The sequence below is a fragment of the Notolabrus celidotus genome, chromosome 10 (genome assembly GCF_009762535.1).
Source record: "Notolabrus celidotus isolate fNotCel1 chromosome 10, fNotCel1.pri, whole genome shotgun sequence".
In the NCBI taxonomy this organism is placed as follows: domain Eukaryota; kingdom Metazoa; phylum Chordata; class Actinopteri; order Labriformes; family Labridae; genus Notolabrus; species Notolabrus celidotus.
In genome coordinates this window covers 30,744,611-30,768,364 of record NC_048281.1, presented here as the reverse complement: position 1 = coordinate 30,768,364, position 23,754 = coordinate 30,744,611, and the positions used below count along the sequence as shown (strand labels likewise).

General features: G+C 43.1%; 1 protein-coding gene across 1 annotated transcript in view; it reads right to left on the bottom strand.

Moving 5' to 3' along the window:
• pdia5 (protein disulfide isomerase family A, member 5) overlaps window positions 1-23,754 on the bottom strand; it is a 109,519-nt gene that overhangs the window by 32,239 nt on the left and 53,526 nt on the right. Inside the window, exons 10-11 of the mRNA XM_034693741.1 lie at window positions 15,673-15,744; window positions 11,838-11,974 (exon numbers count right to left, since the gene is read on the bottom strand). Of these exons, the coding sequence (XP_034549632.1) occupies window positions 11,838-11,974; window positions 15,673-15,744 (209 nt within the window). The remainder of the gene's footprint in view (window positions 1-11,837; window positions 11,975-15,672; window positions 15,745-23,754) is intronic.

The following is a 23,754-nucleotide window of genomic DNA, read 5'->3' as shown; positions in this document are numbered from 1 at the left end:
CAAGAGAATCACAGCTTCTTCTTTTGAAAAGTACACACACATACAAAAAAGATAGCACAAATAAAAACTAATGAAAGAAAGAGAAATCAAGTGAATCACAGATGTGTGTAATGTTATTGTGGACGGCGGGTGGAATAAAAACACTGCAGATAATCTACCAATCAGACACGTTCAGCATTACAGGCCCCGGGACCTTTGAAAAGTACTACCCCCCTAGCAGGGGCTTTTTAGGGGGGAGATTATCTACCCCTGAACTTAATTTAGACCCTGGGTCCACCGGTCGAAACACACATAGTTCCTTAGGTCAAAAAACGCCTGAAGTGGTCAGTTAGGAGAGTTAAAATCAGACTGACTCACTTCCTCCTGCATCAGCTGCAGAGAAAACCCCGACATCCAAAGATGAAACACGTCATTTACAGCCCGATCTGCTGGAGCACGACATCCTGTATTAAATATTTTTGCTGCACTCTCTTCCAGCGACACTTTGTTTTGGTGTGGGACACAATCAAGCTCAATTTGGGAAACAGAGCGCCCAGTCAGAGGTTTCAGCGCCATGAGGGACTAAACGCAAACAACCCCTGCTGAGTGCTGTTCAGAGGACGGTGAGAATGGCCGCGCTGAGAGTAGGGACAGAAATGCAAGCTGATGGTGGTGGTTGGGAGACCATTAATCTCACTCTGACAGCGGGGCCATTAAGAAACTGCATTGAAGCAGCAAGGCCAGGCATCAGCGTGTGTTTGTGTGTGTGTGTGTGTGTGTGTGTGTGTGTGTATGTGTGTGTATGTGTGTGTGTGTGTGTGTGTGTGTGTGTGTGTGTGTGTGTGAGAGAGAGAGAGAGATACAGAGAGACACACACGCAGAAAGAGAGATTTGTGGTGTAATTGTGTGCAATAAATGTTGTGTCATGGTGTGAAATCTGTGTTTGATATGTGTCACCATGTGTTTTTGTGTGTGTGTGTGTGTGTGTGTGTGTGTGTGTGTGTGTGTGTGTGTGTTGCTGACTATGATGTCTCTTGTTTTAGCTGACTGCCCTTGATCTGCGGGTGGGTGCGGGTGACTGGTTGCTGTCAGCAGGGTGAGTCAAGTGCAGGACAAACGTCCGTGAAGGACAGAGAGGATGAGTCTGCTTCTCTCACTGCTCCAAACAGACGTTCTCTCAAACACTTTCTGTGGAGTCAGGATAAGGCTGGTGAATAATTTAACAAAGCCATGACACTAAAATTATCTCTGTTGGTGCGAGTGTTTCCCCCCCCCTAATGCTTAATTAAATGACAGTTTAAAAGTAGGAATATAAAGCAAGACAAAATACTCAGTATAAACTCAGAAACCAGCAGAGCCCCGCTGTGACTATTAAAAAAGGGTCGAGTCTGAACAGCTCGTCTGATAAAAGTAACTTCACTGTTTGGGGAAAAAAAGTTCATATTTACAGTCTTTCATGTTTATTTTGTTTTGACAGTCAAGATGAAGATTTAGTTTAGACAACAGAATGAAAACTATCTCATCTGCAACTTCTAACGACCGGAGGCAAATGTTGGATATTCGAGATAAAGGTGCAACCAAAGCCGTAACACACCGTAATGGCCCCGTCACAGCTTGATGATTTAGTCAGAGTATGCCGGCGTATCATAAAATTGGCGAGTATGCTGGTGTACGTTGCATATGTTATAGGCAAGTTTTGTATAAGTTAAAGTTAGGGTTGTTAGTCACGGAAAACTAGCAGGAATTTGAACGTAGCATTTCCTCAGGACTCCGTCTAACCCCTCCCCTTGGAGCCCCTTGGATGCCCCCACTCACATGCACAAGCGCCGCTGATTCACGACCATATGATGGTGACTGATTCCAAACCGGTCATCAGCACATCGTTTGTGTTTTGCACTACGTCAACTCATGTCTCACTCAGCAGTAAGAAAACACCAAAACATTCTCATAGTGAAAGTTAAAAACACAAACAAACATGAAATGTACGCTTTGCAGGAGGCGGGCAGAACGGCAGGATGGGATGTGATTGGTTTCAGAATTTGGCTCCTGATGGCAGGGATTGGTTGGTGTTCTCCCAGGTTTACTCCAGCTGTAGATAGCGGCTTGTTTTGGCTCTTTTTTAGGAACACATTATGTATTGATTGCCATCGGGACATTATTAAGATCATTTTAACCAGTATAACAAAAAGTGTATTTAAATCTGACAACTAACTCCAGCTTTAAGAGCACGCTGAAGCACGCTGAAGCACGCTGGTATACGTCGTAGTACGGTGAGTAAGTCACAAAATTTTGTGCATGCACAACATTTTTCGACGTATGCAGCGTATGGATCATACGTCCGGCATATCGCTGCCATAAGTTGTAGGTAAGTAATGCGATCGTTCACACACGTAGAGCTGTGTGTCTGCGTGTGTGTGAGTGTGAGAAGCCTTGGAGCCCCCCCTCAGTGTCAAACAGCAGAGCCTCTGAAACAGAAGCTGAAGCCAGCATGTCGGAGTCTGCTGGTGTTCAACAATAAAGCTGCTGTTGTTGAATTAAATGAATTTCAAAATCTGATGTTTTGAAAGCACTGCAGTCAATAAGTGTAACTTCTTGTAAAGAGCAGAGGCTGTGTTCCTGCTGGTCTCACTCCTCTGACACTCTCCACGGCTCATTTCAAAACGTACACATTGTCATTAATGAGTGGCAGCCTTTTCATACACTTTGTCTGCGTTATTACGCTGCTGTGCACTTTGCTCAAGTGGACTATAGCTGGGCATAAGTTATGATTATGCTATGTATACGCCCAAAATTGAAAAAAACATCAGCGTATGTCAGCGTTTTAGAGGCATTTTGATACGTTGGGAAAACTAAGGCTAAATCATCATGGTGCGACAGGGCCATACTGTCACTACCTCCTGATCATTGCTGCATTCAGCCTCTGTCTCTCCCTCACTGGGCCCCCCTTCCACAAAAGCTGTTGTTCATTCCAAACAGACCGATCTGATAAATGAAATTATGTCACTTGGCTTCACCTTTTCATCAGACTTACACAAATCCCATGTCACTACATTTCTCCTGCCAACTGGAAGTTTCAGTTTAAATATTAGAACAAAATATTTGAGTTAGAGGCGGTGAATAATGAGCGAGTGGATATAACAGGTCCCACCGCAGTGTGTGAGTGTGGAGGATGTGTTTTAATCACTTCAACAGCTGGAGTGTGTGTTTGCCCTCTGGGTGAAGTGCAGTGCTCCCAGCAACCTGCAGGTCTAAAAGCTCTGCAGCGAATTATGAGCGGAAATTGTGAAAACAATGACTCATCATTATGGTAAACGCTGGAGGAGAGGGACCCTGTTTTTATTTATTTATTAATGTATTTTTACAGCGTGTGGATTAAGATGAGCACAGATGGAGAAGGGAGTAGGAGGAGAGGCAGAGGGAGGAAGGAGGGAAGGATGAAGATGTGATTTGATTTGAGGAGGTAGCTCAAAGTAAAAACTAGCTTAAAGCTGGGGTTGGTAGTCAGATTTAGATACACTTTTTGTTATACTGGTTAAAATGATCTGTGTGTCCTGATGGCAATCAATACATTGTTCTTAAAAAAGAGCAAAAACAAGCTGCTATCTACAGCCGGAGTAAACCTGGGACAACACCAACCAATCACTGCCTTTAGGGTCCAATTTTTTAAACCAATCAAATCCTGTCCTGCCTTTCTGCCCACCTCCTGTGCGTACATTTCCCCAGCATGCACTCCCCGTCTCCTGCCTCTGCTTCCCCTGCCTCTATTGACTGCCTCTATTGACTGCTCGAACTCGGGCCTGTCCCCTCTGACCGATGAGGTGCTTTGCTCAGGACTGTAGTCCGGATCAGAGTCTAAAAAGCTCTCACCACGGGGGCTCTGACAAGCAAAATAATTAATGACATTCAGTAAGTCCTACAGAAATGTATATATCCCGGACGCTGTAGGAATGACGAGCTGATTTGTGAACACGTTGAGCTTTAATAATCGGTCACTGTCGGCCGTGATCACGCCAACCAACAAAACAACAATCAATGTTTGAATGAATGAAGAACTTCTCCTCTTGTCTCTCCTCTCTCTGGCTTGCACACTCTACACCTCTCCTGATGCCTTCACTGACTGTCAAAACTGTAGGAATTAAGAACATCTACACTGAATACGTTTAACAAACAGTAGAGCTGTTACAGTATTATATGTGTGTTATAACTTTTCTCCTGATATCCTGTCACCACTACAACTGGATAATGCTAGCATGACAGTTGTGAGTACTAACAGCAGCCATGTTTGTTTGTGTTTTTAACTTTCACTGTGATAATGTTTCGGTGAGGACCGGTTTTGAATCAGTCACGATCATATGGTCGCGGGGGCGTCGTTTTGGAGGAGCTCCGAGGGGAGGGGAGGAGGGGTTAGACTGAGTCCTGAGGAAATACTACATTAGAACTCATGCTAGTTTTCCGTGACTACCAACCCTAGCTTTAAGTCCCAAACAGGGCTGAAACATGATTCAGACTGTGTCGTGTTGCTGCTGCTGCACTCAGAATGCATTTCTAACAGGGATGAATCTATTTGCAAGACTGCAGAGCTGCACAGCGATAGGTCACATTTATCAACATGCTAAATCTCCTTTGGACAGCTCCCTCACACGCAGGAGGGCTCGACCAAAGCGAAACAATCTGGAGCCTTAAAAAAAAAAGTGTCTTTGCCACTGACAGAGTCTGGCATGTTTACAGAGTTCTGCGTAACAACAGCAGTGTGGTGCGTGCATAAAAATGACAAGCAGGCTTATGTAAACCATATGGCAACAATGAAGTATTCAGCCGTGAGGATGAGCTTGTGTGATACACACAGCTAAAGTTACTGCAGCGGGCTTGTTTTTGGGTTTGTTTTTCAGTTAGGGAGGTGAAACAGTGATGTTGTTTGTGTGACTAAATAACTCTTCTACCCGAGAGAATCGGCTTGAAAATGTTTCACACAGCAGGATGGAATGTGCAGCTCCTCTGGCTCGCTGCTGCACATATTTCACAGATGAAGCTACTCTGTCTTATCTGGAAATTGTAAAAGGAGAATGCTGCCAATACTCAGCATTTATTTATTATAAGTACATGCTTTAAGACAGGGGTTCTCAAACTTTTTGGAGCCAGGGAGCCCTTACAGGTGAGAAAATTGTCCAAGGACCCCCTCATAATTGTTACACAGATTAAGCACATTAGTGATGTGTCATGATCAAAAGCTGCGGCTCTGAGAGTCGATGCTTTATAGTGAATCAGAAGAGCCGGCTCACATCGAGAGAGAGCCGGCTCACAGTTTTTTCCTTTCGCTGCTTAGCCCTCTCAGTGCTCAGCCCCAGCTCTGCTCACAGCAGAACTTTGTTTTGATGGCGGCCATGCGGCCAATCACATGTGAGGATATAGGATACAGGGGAGGCTGTGTATCGTGGCTTCATCTGTTCCTTCTGAGAGAGTCTTCCCGAAGACCGGGCAAATACTCACTGAGAGGAGAAATAGGATCAGACCATCCAAACTGATCTGATTTTTCTCAATGCCAACCTGAGGACATTAATAATGTTTGCTCCAGTTTGGTTCTGGTTCTGTTTGTTTGAGTTGGTTCTGGTTCTGTTTGCTAATGTTTGGTTCTGGTTCTGTTTGCTAATGTTTGGTTCTGGTTCTGTTTGCTTGGGTTGGTTCTGGTTCTGGTTCTGTTAACTTGAGTTCGGTTTTGGTTCGGTTCGGTTCTGGTTCAGTTAAGTTCTGATTCGGTTCTGGTTGGTTCTGGTTCGGTTCTGGTTCAGTTCGGTTCTGGTTCAGTTCGGTTCTGGTTCAGTTCGGTTCTGGTTCAGTTCAGTTTTAGTTCGGTTTTGGTTTGGTTCGGTTCTGGTTCGGTTCTGGTTTAGTTCGGTTCTGGTTCGGTTCGGTTTTTGTTCGGTTCTGGTTCGGTTCTGGTTTGGTTCTGGGTCTGTTAACTTGAGTTCTGGTTCGGTTCTGGTTCGGTTCTGGTTCGGTTCTGGTTCGGTCCAGTTCTGGTTCAGATCGGTTCTGGTTCGGTTCGGTTCTGGTTCAGTTCGGTTCTGGTTGGGTTCTGGTTCGGTTGTAGTTCTGGTTTGGTTCTGGTTCTGTTAACTTGAGTTCGGTTTTGGTTTGATTCGGTTCGGTTCGGTTCTGGTTCTGTTAACTTGAGTTCGGTTTTGGTTTGGTTCGGTTCGGTTCTGGTTTGGTTCTGGTTTGGTTCTGGTTTGGTTCTGGTTTGGTTCTGGTTCAGTCCGGTTCTGGTTCAGCTCGGTTCTGGTTTGGTTCGGGTTCGGTTCTGGTTCAGTTCGGTTCTGGTTTGGTTCTGGTTCGGTTTTGGTTAAGTTTGGTTCTCGTTCCGCTTGCTTGAGTTTGGTTCTGGTTCTGTTTGCATACGTTCGGTTCTGGTTCTAACCCTAACCCTAACCCTAATCCTAACCCAAAACCAAACCCAAACCCTAATCCTAACCCTAACCCTAATCCTAATCCTAACCCCAATCCTAAACCTAACCCTAACCCTAATCCTAACCCTAACCCTAATCCTAACCCAAAACCAAACCCAAACCCAAACCCTAATCCTAACCCTAACCCTAATCCTAATCCTAACCCTAATCCTAACCCTAACCCTAATCCTAATCCTAACCCTAACCCTAATCCTAACCCTAACCCTAATCCTAACCCTAACCCTAAACCTAACCCTAATCCTAACCCTAACCCTAACCCTAACCCTAATCCTAATCCTAACCCTAACCCTAACCCTAATCCTAATCCTAACCCTAACCCTAACCCTAACCCAAATCCTAACCCTAATCCTAATCCTAACCCTAACCCTAACCCTAACCCTAATCCTAACCCTAACCCTAACCCTAACCCTAACCCTAATCACAACCCTAACCCTAACCCTAACCCTAATCCTAATCCTAACCCTAATCCTAACCCTAATCCTAACCCTAACCCTAACCCTATCCCTAACCCTAATCCTAACCCTAACCCTAACCCTAATCACAACCCTAACCCTAACCCTAACCCTAATCACAACCCTAATCACAACCCTAACCCTAACCCTAATCTTAACCCTAATCCTAACCCTTACCCTAATCACAACCCTAACCCTAACCCTAACCCTAATCCTAACCCTAACCCTAACCCTAACCCTAATCCTAACCCTAACCCTAACCCTAATCCTAACCCTAACCCTAATCACAATCCTAACCCTAACCCTAAACCTAACCCTAATCACAATCCTAACCCTAACCCTAACCCTAACCCTAACCCTAATCACAACCCTAACCCTAACCCTAACCCTAATCCTAACCCTAATCCTAACCCTAACCCTAACCCTAATCCTAACCCTAACCCTAACCCTAATCCTAACCCTAACCCTAACCCTAACCACAACCCTAACCCTAATCACAACCCTAACCCTAACCCTAATCACAACCCTAACCCTAACCCTAATCCTAACCCTAATCCTAACCCTTACCCTAATCACAACCCTAACCCTAACCCTAACCCTAATCCTAACCCTAACCCTAATCCTAACCCTAACCCTAACCCTAACCCTAATCCTAACCCTAATCACAATCCTAACCCTAACCCTAAACCTAACCCTAATCACAATCCTAACCCTAACCCTAACCCTAACCCTAATCCTAACCCTAACCAAACCCTTATCACAATCCTAACCCTAACCCTAACCCTAACCCTAACCCTAATCCTAACCCTAAACCTAACCCTAACCCTAATCACAATCCTAACCCTAATCCTAACCCTAACCCTAACCCTAATCCTAACCCTAACCCTAACCCTAATCCTAACCCTAACCCTAATCCTAACCCTAACTCTAACCCTAATCACAATCCTAACCCTAATCCTAACCCTAACCCTAATCACAATCCTAACCCTAACCCTAACCCTAACCCTAACCCTAATCCTAACCCTAATCCTAACCCTAACCCTAACCCTAACCCTAATCCTAACCCTAACCCTAATCCTAACCCTAACCCTAATCACAATCCTAACCCTAACCCTAATCCTAACCCTAACCCTAATCCTAACCCTAACCCTAATCACAATCCTAACACTAACCCTGACCCTAATCCTAACCCTAACCCTAATCCTAACCCTAATCACAATCCTAACCCTAACCCTAACCCTAATCCTAACCCTAACCCTAATCCTAACCCTAACCCTAATCACAATCCTAACCCTAACCCTAATCCTAACCCTAACCCTAATCCTAACCCTAACCCTAACCCTAATCCTAACCCAAATTCTAACCCTAATCCTAATCCTAACCCTAATCCTAACCCTAACCCTAACCCTAATCCTAACCGTAACCCTAATCCTAACCCTAACCCCAACTCCTAATCCTGATCCTTAACCTAATCATAACCCTAACCCGAATCATAACCCTAACCCTAATCCCCTAGTCAGGACCCCACTTTGAGAACAACTGCTTTAAGAGACCCAACCATTGAACGGTCCAGAGCCTGAGATATCATGTTCCTCTGTGCCATTGAGTGCCACTGTGTTCATAACTGTTTGAAAACACAGTGGTTCTGGTATTTATTGTATGTTTGTACCACTTTCATTCAGAGTTTAAAAGGTGTTACACCGACTCTTGTGGTGGTGAAACCAAGCGGCAAACTCCGGTCTCAAACGATGAAGCCAATGCGGAAGTGATATAAACTGCAATACATCGAACATCCGCTTGAGGCTGGCTGCAGTAACACCGGAAACCACATAGATATGAATGGAAAAAAGACGATCTTTGCAGCATTGATAAAACATGTTTACAGCCTGGTTCAAAAAACGGCTTGGCCCTACGAAGCTAATCTCTCTAATGGCACACACTGTACGGGGGTGAATTTTTTTCTAACGTGACGGTTAAGAAGATATTAAGATTACGAGTTTGCCCAAATAAGGACATGACTGACGTGACTCCCGGTCGGGAACACACAGCCATTGGCTATCATACAGCTCCCTGTCCTGCCAGTGCTGATGTTTTTATGCTGACATGTTTATTGACGGGTTGGTGCTGACTGCCTTTGCACAGTTTTTGAGTTGAGTGAGCCGGATCTTTGTTTGTACTTGAAATGTTATCCGTTGTCACCCTCCTGAGTCAGCACCAGAATTACTAGTCAGTTAAATTAATTATTAACACTTTTATTATTTTAATTCCTGGTCATATGTTCTGTCTAAGCTGTAGTGCAGCCATCTGCCACAAGCTGGTTAATTGCAAGCTATAACGCTTTACTACCAGGATGTAAACAAACACAGATGACAGATGGCACCTTATAGTGTGTTGCAGTTTTTCAGTATTTTGATCTAGAAGACAGAAATAAAGTTATATGCAGGCTGAGTCAGCTGACATATAACCGCTCAGATAGAGTGATGTGTAACCTGCACAGGCATGTGGATGTTAACCTGCAAGAAGGACCAAAAGCTGTTGGTGCTAGCTCTGCTAATGTTAACAAACTTTGACACTCTTCACCCTCAGACTCTGTGATCCTGTGTTTGGCCGTGTTAAACACATTGTGCTCATTTTGGAAAGTTTTCTGAGTGTTTTCTTACCTTTAGATAAGTTGGTTAGTCTAAATTAAAGGTGACATATCACGCTTTTTTCATATATATATTTTGGTCTAAGAGGTCCCCAAAACATGTCTTTAAAGTTTATTGCTCAAAAAAACACTTTGAAATCAGATTTTGGTCTGCCTGAAAACCCCTCTTCTTCAGTCCTCCTCAGAACGGTCTGTTTTCCCTCTGACCACGCCCCCTCAAGAAGTGGGTGTGGCCTCGGCTCTCCAGCACATTGATCTAATGTTTACATGTTGGCTGAATATACACAGCTGTTCACAGATCGCGTTACTTCAACCCTCCGAATCTGATCCAGAATCTGATCCTGCCGGAGAGGCGCCTGCAGCAGGACCTTTCTGAACCATTGGTCACAGATTTAGTGTTTCTTGTTTTATTGATCAGTATGTAGATGTGTGTCTTGGTACACAGCTACGAACATGTAGCTATGTGGCTATGCTAACTAGCGCTAGCACTTATCCATGATAAGTAAAAATCATCCACTAGATCTTCAAATCTGCAGACGTGGGGAGTAAAACCGACCTCTGCCAGAAAGGCAGCAGGACCTTTCTGAAGGATTGGTCACAGATTTTGTGTCTTGATGTTTTATTTGTTCGTATGTCGACATGTGTCTTGGTACACAGCTACAGCTACAGCTACGAACATGTAGCTGTCTAGCTATGCTAACTAGCGCTAGCACTTATCCATGATAAATAAAAATCATCCACTAGATCTTCAAATCTGCAGACGTGGGGAGTAAAACCGACCTTTGTGTTTATTAAGACAGCCTACAACTAGCATGCCTCCCTCCTAAGCTCCTTGTTAGCACACATGTGTGCAGGTAATGAAAAACGGAGGAGGGATTCAGTATTATTTTATACAGTCTATGGGCTGAACAAGCTCCGAGCTCTGACTCCGTGACAGACCGGATATTGTTGTGACGTAACAAAAACACAGAAGTCTGAAACGGCTCGTTTCACACACATTTACAGAAAGGTGGAGAAATCAGAACAGGGGCAGAGTGGATTTTTTTAAATCTCGGGGGGTTTGTAGACAGGGACACATATTTCAGGTAGAGAACCATTAAAAAGTCGATTTTGCATGATATGTCACCTCTAAAACCATCTCAAGTAGGGATGTCAACAATTAATCGAGTATTGATTAATTGATTGTTGAGAACTGACTGGAACACATTTTTTTGTTTGGATTTTATATCATGAGGAACAAACATCATGTGGTCTCATATTTGGTTCAGCTATCAGGGAGGTGTTTTAAGTTTAAAGCATGTTTTGATGGGAAGCCAGCTGACTAAATGTGTGGGGGGCTCAGCTGGGGCCTGCAGCTGAGTGACAGGTCTCCACGAGCGCTATTTTTCTCCGCCGCAGGACTGATTATGACCCGGTTGCGCTCCCTGCTGACACCTGATCACATACACATGCTTATTTTTCTCAATAAGAACGAGTAGACAGAAAACTGGACACTGTGAGTCTGAAATATGTTTCTGTTCAGTTCCCTTGTTGAAGTCTGAGCCTTCACTTTTATGACTGTATGTCCGCAGAGATTATGAGCCGGCTCCACACGTTGATATTCAGCATGTTTAACATTTTGAACACCTCAACACGATCCATAGCTATTCAATACCATCAGTAATATACATTTTGTCATGAAGGAAATTTTGAGTCAAGGGAAAAAATGCATTTGGCATTGTTTCTGACATGGAAAATGTTCAAGTTTTTTTCTTAATTATTAATGGATAATTGATCGTTAACATTTGCAAAGATCGATCATGGAAAATACTTGAAATGTACATCCCTAATCTCAAGTTTAGAATCCAAATTACATTGTCTGAAATGCTTTTTAAGGTTTAAGATGGAACGACTTGGCCACAGTTGGGATAGAAAACCCTGAGAGATTGACTAATGCATAACTAGTTTGGCTTTTTGTGCGCATTTGTTTGCTTTTAGTAAAAGTAGCAGTTCTAATATCATCATCTTTGAGGTCTTTAACTCTGAACCGTTACCTAACCTGGTGCATGAGACTGCATGTGTGTTTGGTTGAAGGAGCCAGATGTTAAAATATCTAAATGAGAGGATTGCATGCTTTGCTTTGCCTTTCAGAAAAGTGTGTGTAACTTGAATACCTCTGTAATGGAGATAATGGCTGTAATGACTTCTGAATACTTCATTCTTTACAAATTCTGACATTACACAGATCAAATAATTGATTATGAAAATAATCATTGGTTGCAGCTTTTCCAATTTCCAGATTGCATTCTTACTCACAGGGAGCGTAGAACATGATCAGAGCTGCAGGGTGTTCCTCCAGGAAGCTGTCGAAGGACTCATCGGTCAGGTGGAAGACCGCAGAGTCCGTCTCCGACCACGGCACCTCGGGGGTCTTCGGCTGGGGGGGCAGAGGGCTGAAACAGGAAGGAGGAGGCCACAAGTAGAGAGGTGAGGGACAGTTTAAAAAGTGGACGGCTTCCAGCTGGTGAGTTATCTGCATGAAGCAAAAAAATCTGATACAGCTGTAGCTCACACTCCACCCAACGTCTCACACAAACACACACACACACACACACATCTGGAGTGAAGCCGCCCCGCCTTGATGACAGAACGCAGCGCTGCAATGCCAAGAAACAGTGGACCCAAGTATAAACAAGAGCACATTTCTGGCTGTAATGCACACAACGTTTAGAGTCATTTAAACATATTCTCCTTCCACAATCCAGGATAAGATTTCTTGAAGAATAACAGCACAGAACAATTGTGCAACTGTGGCGCTGACAAATGCTGCATCTCCAATCTCCTCTAGTCCCCTTTTTTCTTTTATCAGGAATGTCATCAGTCTAATATACATCTGTCTGATGTATACGAGGCGGAGGTGCAGAGTTTATCAGGGACTAAAGGTAAACTGAGACCTTATCAGATGACACTTTGGTTGTTTTCTGCAATGTAAGGTCGAGTTTCCTCCAGGTCTGCATCTAGATAACCACACCAGTCATGCTCTTCTTCTTTTATTTGTGTTGCACTGCAGCAGAGGGCAGTGGAAACTTACTCTAACCTCTACTTTTAATAATAATAATGATAATACATTTTGCTTATAAAGCGCTTTTTTGAATACTCAAAGATGCTGAACAGAGGTTAAAACCATCATATAAAACAACAGATTCCCAAAAACATGAATGAAAAGCATAAAATACATTTAAAAGCAATCATACGTTCAAAGAAATTCTAAATAGGTGGGTTTTAGTGAGTGTTTTGAAGGTGGTCAGGTTGGGGCAGTTTCAAATGTTTAGTGGTAAGGAGTTCCAGAGGGTTGGGGGTGGCGACAGAGAAAGCTCTGTCCCCCCAGGTTCGGTGCTTGGTGTCAGGTGGTAGGGAGAGGAGGCGGGCGTTGGAGCATCGGAGGTTACAGGAGGGGGTGTGGTGGCTAGGGATGGGTACCTTTCACATTTGAACCGATACGGTACCGATACCCGGTACCTGGGAATCGGTACAGGTACTCAACGGTACCAATTTTCGGTACTTTAGTGTGTTTATGTGGTAATAAATGTTATTTTTTTTAAAAATCTCAAATTTGTTTAATTTAACATATTTATTTAATTTAATATGAAATGAACAGAAACAGGATTATATAGGTGATTAGATATATTAGCTGACACATACTCGTTGCGTCTAATTGCTCTTTCGGGAGTTTATCAATGAACACACGTGAACGCCTGCGGACGGGAAAAAGTCAGATCTGTGTCTCTTTATAATAACAGGACACAAAACTCACTTGTTGGGCATTCACGCACACAGGAACGGTTATAAACAGGGCAGGTAGTCGGAGCGAGAGGGTCAGTCTCAACCATAGACTGTATAAAATAAACTCAATCCTCCTGCTCTGCCTCGCAGTGAGTGCGCGCGCCTGTCAGCTGCAGGCTCCGTTTGGCGCGCTCCCGCGCAGATGTAGAGTGCAGAGAGTAGAGAGCAGAGAGCAGAGACGTCCACCTGGTCAGTCTCTGACTTTATTACAGGGCGAAAGTATGGAGAATCGCCTCCTCTTCCACTCCCTCACAGTCACAGGGATGCGTTCAAGGTACCGTTTGATTTTACGTGAATCGGTACTCGGTAGTACCGACGGAATTCGGTCGGTACCTATAAAAGTACCGAATTCGGTACCCATCCCTAGTGGTGGCAGAGCAGGTCGCTGAGGTAAGGGGGGGCCTGGTTATGGAGAGCTTTGTGGGTGAGGAGGAGGATTTTAAAATGTATTTGCTGTTTGAGCCAGTGGAGGTTTTGGGGGACAGGGGTGATGTGGTCACGGGAGCAGGTGTGGGTGAACAGGCGCGGTGGCAGAGTTTTGGATATATTGTAGTTTGTTGAGTTGTTTGGAAGGAAGGCCGTAGAGGATGCTATTGCAGTAATGGAGTCTGGAAGTGATAAAGGCGTGGATCAGAGTTTCGGCGGTGGAGAAAGAGAGAGATGGACAGAGACGGGCGATATTTCTCAAGTGGAAGAAGGTGGTTTTGGTGATGTGGTTGATGTGATGTTCCAGAGTGAGATGGGAGTCAAAAATAATACAGAGGTTGTGAATATGTGAGGGAAGCATTGATGATTGAGAAGTTGGAGTTGTTGGTGGTTGGGGTGAGGGATTTGAGGCCGATGATTAAGAGGTCAGATTTTCTTTTTGTCATCTTTTATGTGTCCGTTTTATTGCCTTTAGTCTGCACCTTAGAGTAACTAAGTGTGGATTTTTATAAAAGTAGATTTTATGATATCCAATGTACAAAAGTAGAGTATTAACTGTTTCAAAAGTGCAGTTTGAGAGGAGCTGTTGCTTCTCTTAACACAAGAAATAAGACCACACAGCTGTGTCTTAGTCCTGAAGGTAATAATTTCAGAGCAAATCCCAAATGGCAATGATCTAGTCCGCTGACAATGAGTGAATAACTAATATTGAGAGGAAAATTAAAACAACACAGTGAGACAGCTGTTTCGAAGCGTAAGAGAAACGTCATCAAGATTTGAAGCAGGGGTGACGATCGCTGGAGTGCAGATAAAGAAAATGTGAGCGCCACAAAAAGACCACAATGGATGCAACATCTCAAAAATGTGAACACAGGGAATTAGACTATTTTGGAAAAACCTTTCAACAGCAGTTACTGCAAAACTCCCTCTTCAGCTTTTTCTTCATCTGCACAATCTCCAGAAGAAGAAGAAGAAGAAAAAAGTCTCTGACACGACAAACTGCAGATGTGATGATGCTTGCAGGAGGCCCATCCTCCACATTTTCACCATATGGAGCAGATTTATGTACAAATGACTCATCTAAATTTAGTGGCCTGAGGGGAATCCATGTAGCTTATTTTTGTTTGTGCCAGAGGGATGAGTGTGTGTTTGGAGAAGTTTGTTTAACCAGTGTTCATCACCTTTTTGTGTTTTTTTTTACTGAAATATGAGGTGTAATTAGCACTCAATTTAAAACATGGCAACCACTCTGTCAAAACTTGATTGCCAGCTTGGCAAACACCCCTAAATCACACTGCTGCTGCTGCACCACGAATAAGCAGAGCGGTAAAAGCATGATGCTGGGGAGGGAGTTTGTTATGCCTCTGGGCTTAAGAGAGCGTAGCTGGAATACATCCTCTGCCTGTCTCGCTCCGTTTCCTGTGATAGCTGTGAAAGCTCTGCTCTGTGCCCTCTGGCTGCTGCCCCGTGGACAGTCATGCTTCTCCAGCCAGGGCCCTCCGACATGAGTGGAGAAGGGAGGAAAAAAAAAAGGGGAGGGGGAGAGAAGGCAGCAGATCCAAGCTGTGGTTGGAGACAGAGGGGTTACAAGCATGAGCCAGGGTGAGAAAGTGAAATGAGACAAGAGCAGAGCAGGTGTAGATTGATGACACCGTGGCAAGGTGAGTCAATGTGCTGAGAGGAAAGAAAAGGTGTGATGGAGACCACAGAGGAAGGAAAAGGTGATGGCAGACACGTTCAAGGTGAGCAGTGGAAGCTGTTTACTCATTGTGAGGAGACAGACGGTCGGAGTGTAGTTTTTGGAGTGGTGTTCTGTATTCGTATTAGCTTGGACACAAAGCATCTTGAAGTGTGCACATTTAGAAACCATCTTTTTACTCACTTCCTCATCCAGTCTGCGATATCCTTGGCTGTGGCTCCGTAGTTTTCATAGTTGTGGAGGAACTTCCCTTTCCTGGAGGACAACAGAGGACAGAATAAAATGATTAGACAAAGTCAGGAATGGACGCAGCTTTGGCTCGAGCCTGTTTAAAGAATTTCCAACCATTGCAAATGTGATATCTGACATTTAATTAGAAAAGCAACAATTAGGGCGCTGACTTGGCCTAATGGTTAAGTTGCACGGCACACCCACGTAGCGGACGGCCAGGGCTCGAATCCAGCCTGCAACCTCCTTCCTGCATGTCATTCCCCAACTCACTCCAAGTTTCCTACACCAGTGGTTCTCAAAGTGGGGTCCTAGGACCCCTGGGGGTCTGCGAACGATAGCGTGGGGGTCGGTGAAATTATTATAATAAATATCTAATAAATAAAAAAAATTTTCTGTGTCATTGAAAACAGCATATATACAGATTAGGGATGTACATTTTAATTATTTTCCGTGATCGATTTTTGGAAATGTTAACGATCAATTATCGATTAATTGATAAAAAAAATATTATTATTATTCTTACGTCAAAAACAATGCCAAATAGGTTGTTTTCCCCCTAAATTTTATTTTCTACAGCAACAAAATGCAAACAACTGACGGGATTGAATACGGGTACATGTTTGACACGCAGAATATCAACGATCAGGCTCATTAAAATATTCTCCGCGGACATAATCTTATAAAGTGAAGGCTCATAATACTAACAGAACAGTACTTCAGACTCACTGTGTCCAGTTTTCTGTCTACTCGTTCTTATTGAGAAAAATAAACATGTGTATTCGGTCAGGTGTCAGCCAGGAGCGCAACTGGGTCATAATCAGTCCCGCTGGAGAAAAGCTCAGACGGCTCTGATGTTGCTGGTCTGTAAACGTAGCGTACCAGAATTTCCCACCTGTCTGTTGCCTTTGTATCCAAAGGTGGGAAATATCCTGTTTAAAGCTGTCAACCTTTGTGTCCGTGTTGTTGTTGGCAGCAGTTTTGTATTGATCCTCTTTTAAAAAGCGCACGTGGAGACCTGACGCGCAGCCGCAGCCGCCAGCTGAGCGTCTCCGCTGTGCGCTACACCTTTAACAACTGAATCACATCCAAACATGCTTTAAACTTAAAACACCTCCCTGATAGATGAGTGTAATATGAGACCACATGATGTTTGTTCCACGTGACGGAGAATTGATAACAAAAATGTGTGTTTCGAGTAATTTCTTAACAATCAATTAATCGATAATCGATTAATTGTGGTCATCCCTAATACACATGAGGACCATTTGCGCCAATGAAACCAGCATATTGTACCCATTACTCCCACCCTAATTGACTTTGGGCAAATAGAAACCGATATAATTGTGACACGTCACATCAATCTGTCATGTATCACTCATACACACTTCACTCCGGTCACAACTGTTCCTGCTACTACTTAGCTTTGCCTACTAGCTATTGTGAATTTCTCAGTCCCTCCAGGAAGTTGCGATTTCGCGATCGCAACTATCAAAGCAAATTCAACCAATCAGCGCGATTTTTTCGCGGCCCTGCACTTTTTTACAATCACCGCAACTTTCCCGCAAATTTGACCAATTACCTCAATCCCAGCCCCTGTACATCATCGGTTTTGTCATAAGTTTCACTTCCTTGGAACATAAACATAAGTCCTCCCTTGATCGGCACTTTTCAACAACAAAACACGCACAGAGAACGGGTGAAAAGAGGGGACAGCAGGCAGGACAAGTGACGATGACAACGTTATTATTTATAGATTGAGGGGCTCAGTGTTAGCTTGGTCTCTACCTGCAGCAGGTGTGCTTTATGAACCAGCTCTCCTCACCTCCATGCATCTGTCTTATCTTCATTGATGATTTTTACCCCCGGTGTGCGTTAGTGACAAAGACACAACCGGGGGACGTCTGTTTACTATTTGATGTTTGACGTTGTTGCCGTGGTTACCGTAAAAAGCTCTGCGTCTACAGCTTGATTTAATCCAGTTTGGTGAAGCATCAGACACATTCAGTAAGTTTTGATCAACTCCTTGTCATCAAAGATGCAGATTCATTTCAGAGTGCCGTGAACTGACTGTGCATCAGTCGCTGCGAGGTGCATTCAGGGACCGTCGTAAATGTGCAATACAGCCCTTTCATGGCATTTTTCTGTGAATCAAGAGAATCAAAATACAGTCAGTGGTCACATCAAGAATGTTTTCTAAAAACAACTGTAATTTAGCATATTTACTTGCCCCTGAGTTATTGGGGGACAAAAGCAAAAAAAAAAATCGCAACTTTCATCGCAATTTTTTCAAAAAGCTGTCGCAAATTCAGGCTTTTTGGGCCGCAACAATCACAAAAAAATCCCGCGAAATCCTGGAGGGACTGATTTCTAAATCAGTTCACATGGTCAAGTGATGCTAAGCCCAAGCTAGCTAAATTAAGAAAATATGACAACAGGTATATAGAGTTTGGTTTTATTGATAACAGTGACGGGAGACTAAAATGCGTCATGTGTCTTCAGGTGCTAGCAAACGAAGCTATGAAGCCAGCCAAGCTAAAGCAACATCTGATCACCCGGAATATAAGGACAAAACTAAAGACTTTTTAGTCTTAATTAGTTTTTAATACATCCGCCAGAAAACACAGCTGGTGAAGTTTTTTCTGTTTATCACTATGGAACAGGTCAGAAGTATTTAGATTGATAAGTTTTACAATACGAACAGTTCCAAGGGCATCTAAGAGTGCAAATGTAAGCATGTGATTAATCTATGTAACAATTATGAGGGGGTCCTTGGAAAATGTTCTCACCTGTAAGGGGTCCCTGACCCCAAAAAGTTTGAGAACCCCTGTCCTACACTATCCACTGTCCCCTCCTCTATCAATTATAAAAAAAAATAATTTAAAAAAAGCAACAATTAAAAAAAAGTTTCTGGTGAAATGTCTGCAAAATCATATTTCCTCTGCAGGAATAAAAACATCTCAAGTATACACACCAGCTGAGGTAGTAAAACCAGAGAATTCTCAAGCAATATCCTCCTCTCCAGATTTATACCGTCACTATATATCACCCCTGCAGAATTGGATTTTGGAGCAGTAAGGAGCATACTGAAAAGGTAGCATGCTACCCGATTAATATACAAAGACAAAGTGAAACATAGTGAGCCAAAGCATAAACATCCAAGGAGTGTGTGAGGCTGCCAGAGAGGCTTCTGGGGCGTTTTTCACTCAAAAAACTGAGTCACAGCTGAGATAAACTGCAACTGTTGTTAATCAAAGATGACCTCAGCTGCTGTCCTTAACCTGAATGTCTTTCAAAGCTGGCGGGGGAAATTAAAGCTCCTCTGGGATACTTGCTTTTTGTAAATTTTGGCGTCACCTGCAGACAAAGCGGTCCCACTTATTTCTTTGCTGACCGTAAGTGAAGTTTTCTGACAACAGACATCATCCTGTTGTCTTTTAACAGCCGAACACATCAGCTTCTAGTAATCTTTGCCATGAGAAATATTTGATGGCGGTGGGTAGTGCTGTTGCCTCACAGCGAGAAGGTTTCTGGTTCGAGTCCCTGGTAGGTCAGGTTCCTTTCTGTGTGGAGTTTGCATGTTCTCCCCCTGCATGCGTGGGTTCTCTCCGGGTACTCCAGCTTCCTCCCACAGTCCAAAAACATGCTCACCAGGTTGATTGATCACTCTAAATTGCCCGTAGGTGTGAGTGTGTGCGTGAATGGTTGTCTGTCTTCCATGTATGCGCTGTGATAGGTTGGCGACCTGTGCCTTCTGCCCAAAGTCAGCTGGGATAGGCTCCAGCCCCCGTGACCCGAATGGGATAAGCGGTCAAGATAATGGATGGATGGATGGATGTTTCTTTTGTGTGATTTTGTAATCACTCTTTCTTTCTCTGACCAATCAGCAGTGGTTTAGAGCATAAAACATAAATGTATAGGTGTAGTTTATCTTCATGCTGATGGACTCTTTTGCTTTTGTAGGTCAAGCAATATATTCTGACTAAGTGGAAATCAGACGTCCCTCCCCCACAAAGATACAGGCTTAATGAACTGACATCATACTGTACTCCAGAGAAGATTCTTTATAATGTGAGGAGAAGACCTTTAATATTCAGGCTGATTGATGAGAGAATGTATGGATGCTATACCTCGACTAAAATGTGAGGACTGATGCTGGATTATGCTTTTATTTTTTCCTTTTAAATTCTGGACTTGAACATTGTGTTATTTTGTATCATACTGTTCTGTCAATCATATTGTTCTTTTTGACAACAAAAGAAATGTGTATGAAATGTATGTAATGAGAAACCAAGGGTTGAGGTGGGGGGGTATACTGTATGTAGTTGTTTCTGTTTTTCTAATTTTTCTTTTGTTTTGTATTTTATTGTTGTTATAGTTGTTTGCTTTCTCTTTAAATTTTCACTGTGAAGTTAGACTACACTTTTTTTTCACTCTCATCCTCTTTATTTAATATTCTTATTATTGCTTTTATTATTAGATTTCTGACTCATTTATTTTCAAACTGTGAATTCCAATTCCATTATAATTTATATTACTGTTTGTCTTTATTTCCTTTATTTGCATAAAATGTAAAAAAAAATAATAATAATAACTGAGCACAAATGATTTACTTTGACTGTAAGAAATAAAAACATCAAAAAAAAAAGAGAGTCTGTCATAAAACAGTCTGTTTTATGACCGCTTAAAAAATCTTCTGAGGGGGCGCCATTGGTCTAGTTCTTGTCGCACCAGTCCCAGGTTCAACCCCCAGCGTCTACCATTTCCTGCACGTCTCCCTCCTCTCTCTACTACCCACATTTCCTGTCTCTCTCCAGCTTCCCAATCCAATAAAGGCAAAAATGCCACAAAAAAGAAAGAAACTCGTCACAGGAGCTTTAATACAGATTGGTTTCTAAAAGATCATAACTCAGGGACGTATCTTTAACAAAAGTTATTTTACTCTATGAGTCAGATTTTTTTAAAAAAAATAGAATATGTTTTACAAAGTAAAGAGTGAAGTCAGTGTTTATGTCCAAAGACTTGATAAAGAAAGCACACAACTCAATCAGCCTTCAATCAGCAGGGAGTCGTAGCTCCTCTTCCCATTCTGCAGGACTCACCCTGAAGAAGTCATCCAGGTCATGTGTTGGAAACACAGACAGGATACTGAACACTATCACAGCAAACATATCATAACCCAGTTTCTGAGACAAAGACCTGGATCAGAAACAAAATGGCTCAAAGCCAAAAGGAAATGTTTTATGGGCGCTGACAACAGACTCTGAGGAGAGGTTCAACAATGATTGATACTCTCTCTCTCCTCTGTCTTTTATTTTGGTTGTAAGCTTAAAAATACATTTAAGAAAATAACACTGACCCCTTCTAATGCATTTGAAATGAGCTCCAGGCTTCTCCACGGCTCACACACGCTGAACAGATTGAAAACTTCTGCAGATATTCTTCAGGAATGAGTTTATCTCGCCTGCTATTGGCTGTGACAGCATGAAGCGGATGCATGGGCTCAGCCTCGTATTGAGGATCAGTGTCAATGGTTTACATCCTGTGGGCAGTGTGATTCTGCGAACACAGAGGGTGGTGACAACTGCAGTTAACAGCTCCCGAGATACCGAGTGGACACCATTAAAGGTGATACACGATTACACACACCAGAAACCTGCTTTTCAAGTGAGCTGACTGCTGAGGCCGAGCGTTTCTACTCAGAACTCAATCAGTGAGATTTATGAACAACTCAGTATGTGTTTGCTTTATCTCTGCTGCAGTAAATACACAGACGCCTTGTAAAATGAATTTATAGATATGGAAGTCATTAACCAAGTGGTGTCCAAACTTTTTTCAAAGAGGGCCACATTTGATGTTGTCAGAATACCTCAGGGCCAGCGGCTCCTACCGAGACTTAGGAATCATAAAAGTTATATATGAAATCTATTTAATAACAATTATTTTACATTTTTCTCAATAAATCAGTAACTAGGTAGTCCTCAGTTCTCCACAAGCCACATAAACATTAGCAAACTTTATCTTTTCTGGAGGAAAATGGTCGGGCAATGTGGGAAAAATATTGTATCATTATTTTTCTATGGCAGGATCACGATCTGGATTTCATCACACTTCTATTTCAAGTTGTTTTTAAGACTTTTCTGACCAGCAGACAACATTTTAAGAACTAAATAATTATTTTCCTGCATTCTGTACTATTTTTATTTACCAAATTTTGCATTTTCTGCACAATTTCATGATTTTGATCTTGTCTTGTGTCCTCTTTTGTCCCTTCTGAACATTTAGTGTTCATCAAGAACATTTTCACATCATGATAAAAACATTAATTTGAAAAACCTGTCAACTTTAAGAGTTCTTGTGTTTCCTCCTAATTATATTCTTGCAGAATATCCAGAGCTGTGGCTTTATACAAGTAGTCCATTTGAAGCTTTTTGAGACGTTTCTGGATTTACTTTAGTTTTGTTTGTGCGCTTGAAAGAAACTGCAAATGTACAGATGATTCAGAATGTGATTAATATCTGTGCTATAAATAACAGGTTTTAAGATGGAAGCTTGGGGCCATAATTAAATGGACCTTGGGCCGTGATTGGCCGTACTTTGGACATGCCTGCATTAACCCAATAGTATTGGGTGTCATTCAGAATCAGAATCAGAATCAGAATCAGAATCTGCTTTTCGTTGTACAAGTACAATGAAATTTTGTCTGGCTTCTCTCCGAATTTAACAAGAATATATATAGGAAAAAAAAAGTTCATCAAAGACAACAGCTTGGCCATAATTCTCCTGTCAGCCACCACCTCCACAGGATCCAGGACTGAGCTGGCCTTCTTCCCCAGTTAGTTCAGTCTTGCTCTCCTGTATCCTGTCCGCCCACAGCAGGGGAAATCCTTCCAATGTGGCGTTCGTGTCCGGTGTTAGCTCTGTTAGCATGATGCTACTCTGCCAGTTTTCCCTCTGGTGCTGGGTTAGCTCGTCCACCTTATCGTAGATAGATCCCACAGTCCCCATAACGGTGGTTGGAAGGACAGGTCGATGTCGTCTTTTGTTTTTATATATATATATTTTTGGCCTTTTTGCCTTTATTTGATACGACAGCTGAAGAGAGACAGGAAATGTGGGGAGTAGAGAGAGGGGGAAGACATGCAGGAAATGGTCGACCGGCCGGGAATCGAACCGGCGACCCCTGCGACGAGGACTGTAGCCTCTGTATGTGGGGCACTTAGACCGCTAGGCCACCAGCGCCCCATGTTGTCTTTTTTTAGCTTGCACCTCAGTACCAGCACGTCATCCTTGCCTCCTTCTCCTCAGCTCGCAGGGAACATCGGGCCTAGCATTGTTTAGCATCGACATGCTACGGGCTGCTAACAGCTGATCTCGTATGTAAACAATGCGACCATGGTTACACGTAGGATCTCCGGACACACACAGGAACAAAAATAGTAAAAACACTGCTGCAAACGTAGCCAGTTTGGAGTCCATGGCCAACAAATGAGTCATTAAATGTCATGACAGGCTCCAAATACAAAGAGAAGTAAACAGATATGAAAAAATTGTTGAAAAAAGAACAACAAAGTGAGAGCTGCTGCAACAAGCAGCCACTCAAACGGCTCTAAGAAACAAGATTGGGCAGAAGGGTTCAAAGGGACAATCGAAGGACAAAGAAGCTGACGCAGCGTCTCTTCTCTTGTTTGTTTGTTTAACTGATAGAAAGTTAAGGCGTGCCGCTGTGTTGGTTAGTGAGATTTCTTAATCCCCAGGACTAAAAAGGTAAGAGACCTTCGACGTTTAGTCTTATAGCGGGTGCAGAGGCGAGATAATTCCAGTTGCATTGATGCCGATTTCCCCTGCAGTGATTAGCTGCTGTTTATCAGTGAGGGGCTCATTACTGAAGCCAATGGGCTCGGATGGTCGTTAGCTAACCCCTGCGCTGACACTAATGTGCTCCCGGCTAACGGACCGGCTCTGGGCTCGGCTACGCACGAGTGCACGGGTGTGTGTGCATGTGTGTGCGTGTGTGTACCTGCGCACACAAGAAAC